Source organism: Carlito syrichta, unplaced genomic scaffold (assembly GCF_000164805.1).
Source record: "Carlito syrichta isolate Samal-C Ts95f unplaced genomic scaffold, Tarsius_syrichta-2.0.1 Scaffold158578, whole genome shotgun sequence".
NCBI classification, from domain to species: domain Eukaryota; kingdom Metazoa; phylum Chordata; class Mammalia; order Primates; family Tarsiidae; genus Carlito; species Carlito syrichta.
In genome coordinates, this window is record NW_007102674.1 from 1 (window position 1) to 331 (window position 331).

General features: G+C 67.4%; 1 protein-coding gene across 1 annotated transcript; it reads right to left on the bottom strand.

The window, feature by feature from the left end:
* Nucleotides 1–3: 3 nt before the first annotated feature.
* Nucleotides 4–325, bottom strand: LOC110594903 (transmembrane protein 121-like; the record flags this gene model as incomplete). Its single annotated transcript, XM_021709104.1, has 1 exon — nucleotides 4–325. A coding segment is annotated over exon 1 (318 nt), but the record flags the coding sequence as incomplete, so codon positions are not given.
* Nucleotides 326–331: the final 6 nt, after the last annotated feature.

Consider the following 331-nt stretch of genomic DNA (forward strand, 5'->3'; position numbering starts at 1 on the left):
CGGGTCGGCCGCGCCGCGCCGCGCCGCCTTGTAGTTCTGGAAGATGAAGTAGAGCTTGATCTCCAGCACGAAGATGTAGAGGAACCAGAGGATCATGGCGTAGCCGCGCTTGGCCGTGCGCACCTCGGCGCCCACCCACACGGCCACGTAGCGCAGCACCAGCAGGAAGCACACGTCGCCCACCAGCACGATGATGCACACGCCGATCTTGCGCGGCCCCTGGTTCTGCTCCACCAGGTAGGCGTCCATGACGGCCATGCTGCCCATGATCACCAGCGTCGTCAGGCACACGTGGCGCCGGTCCGGGGGCGGCAGCACCATGGTGGGCCGC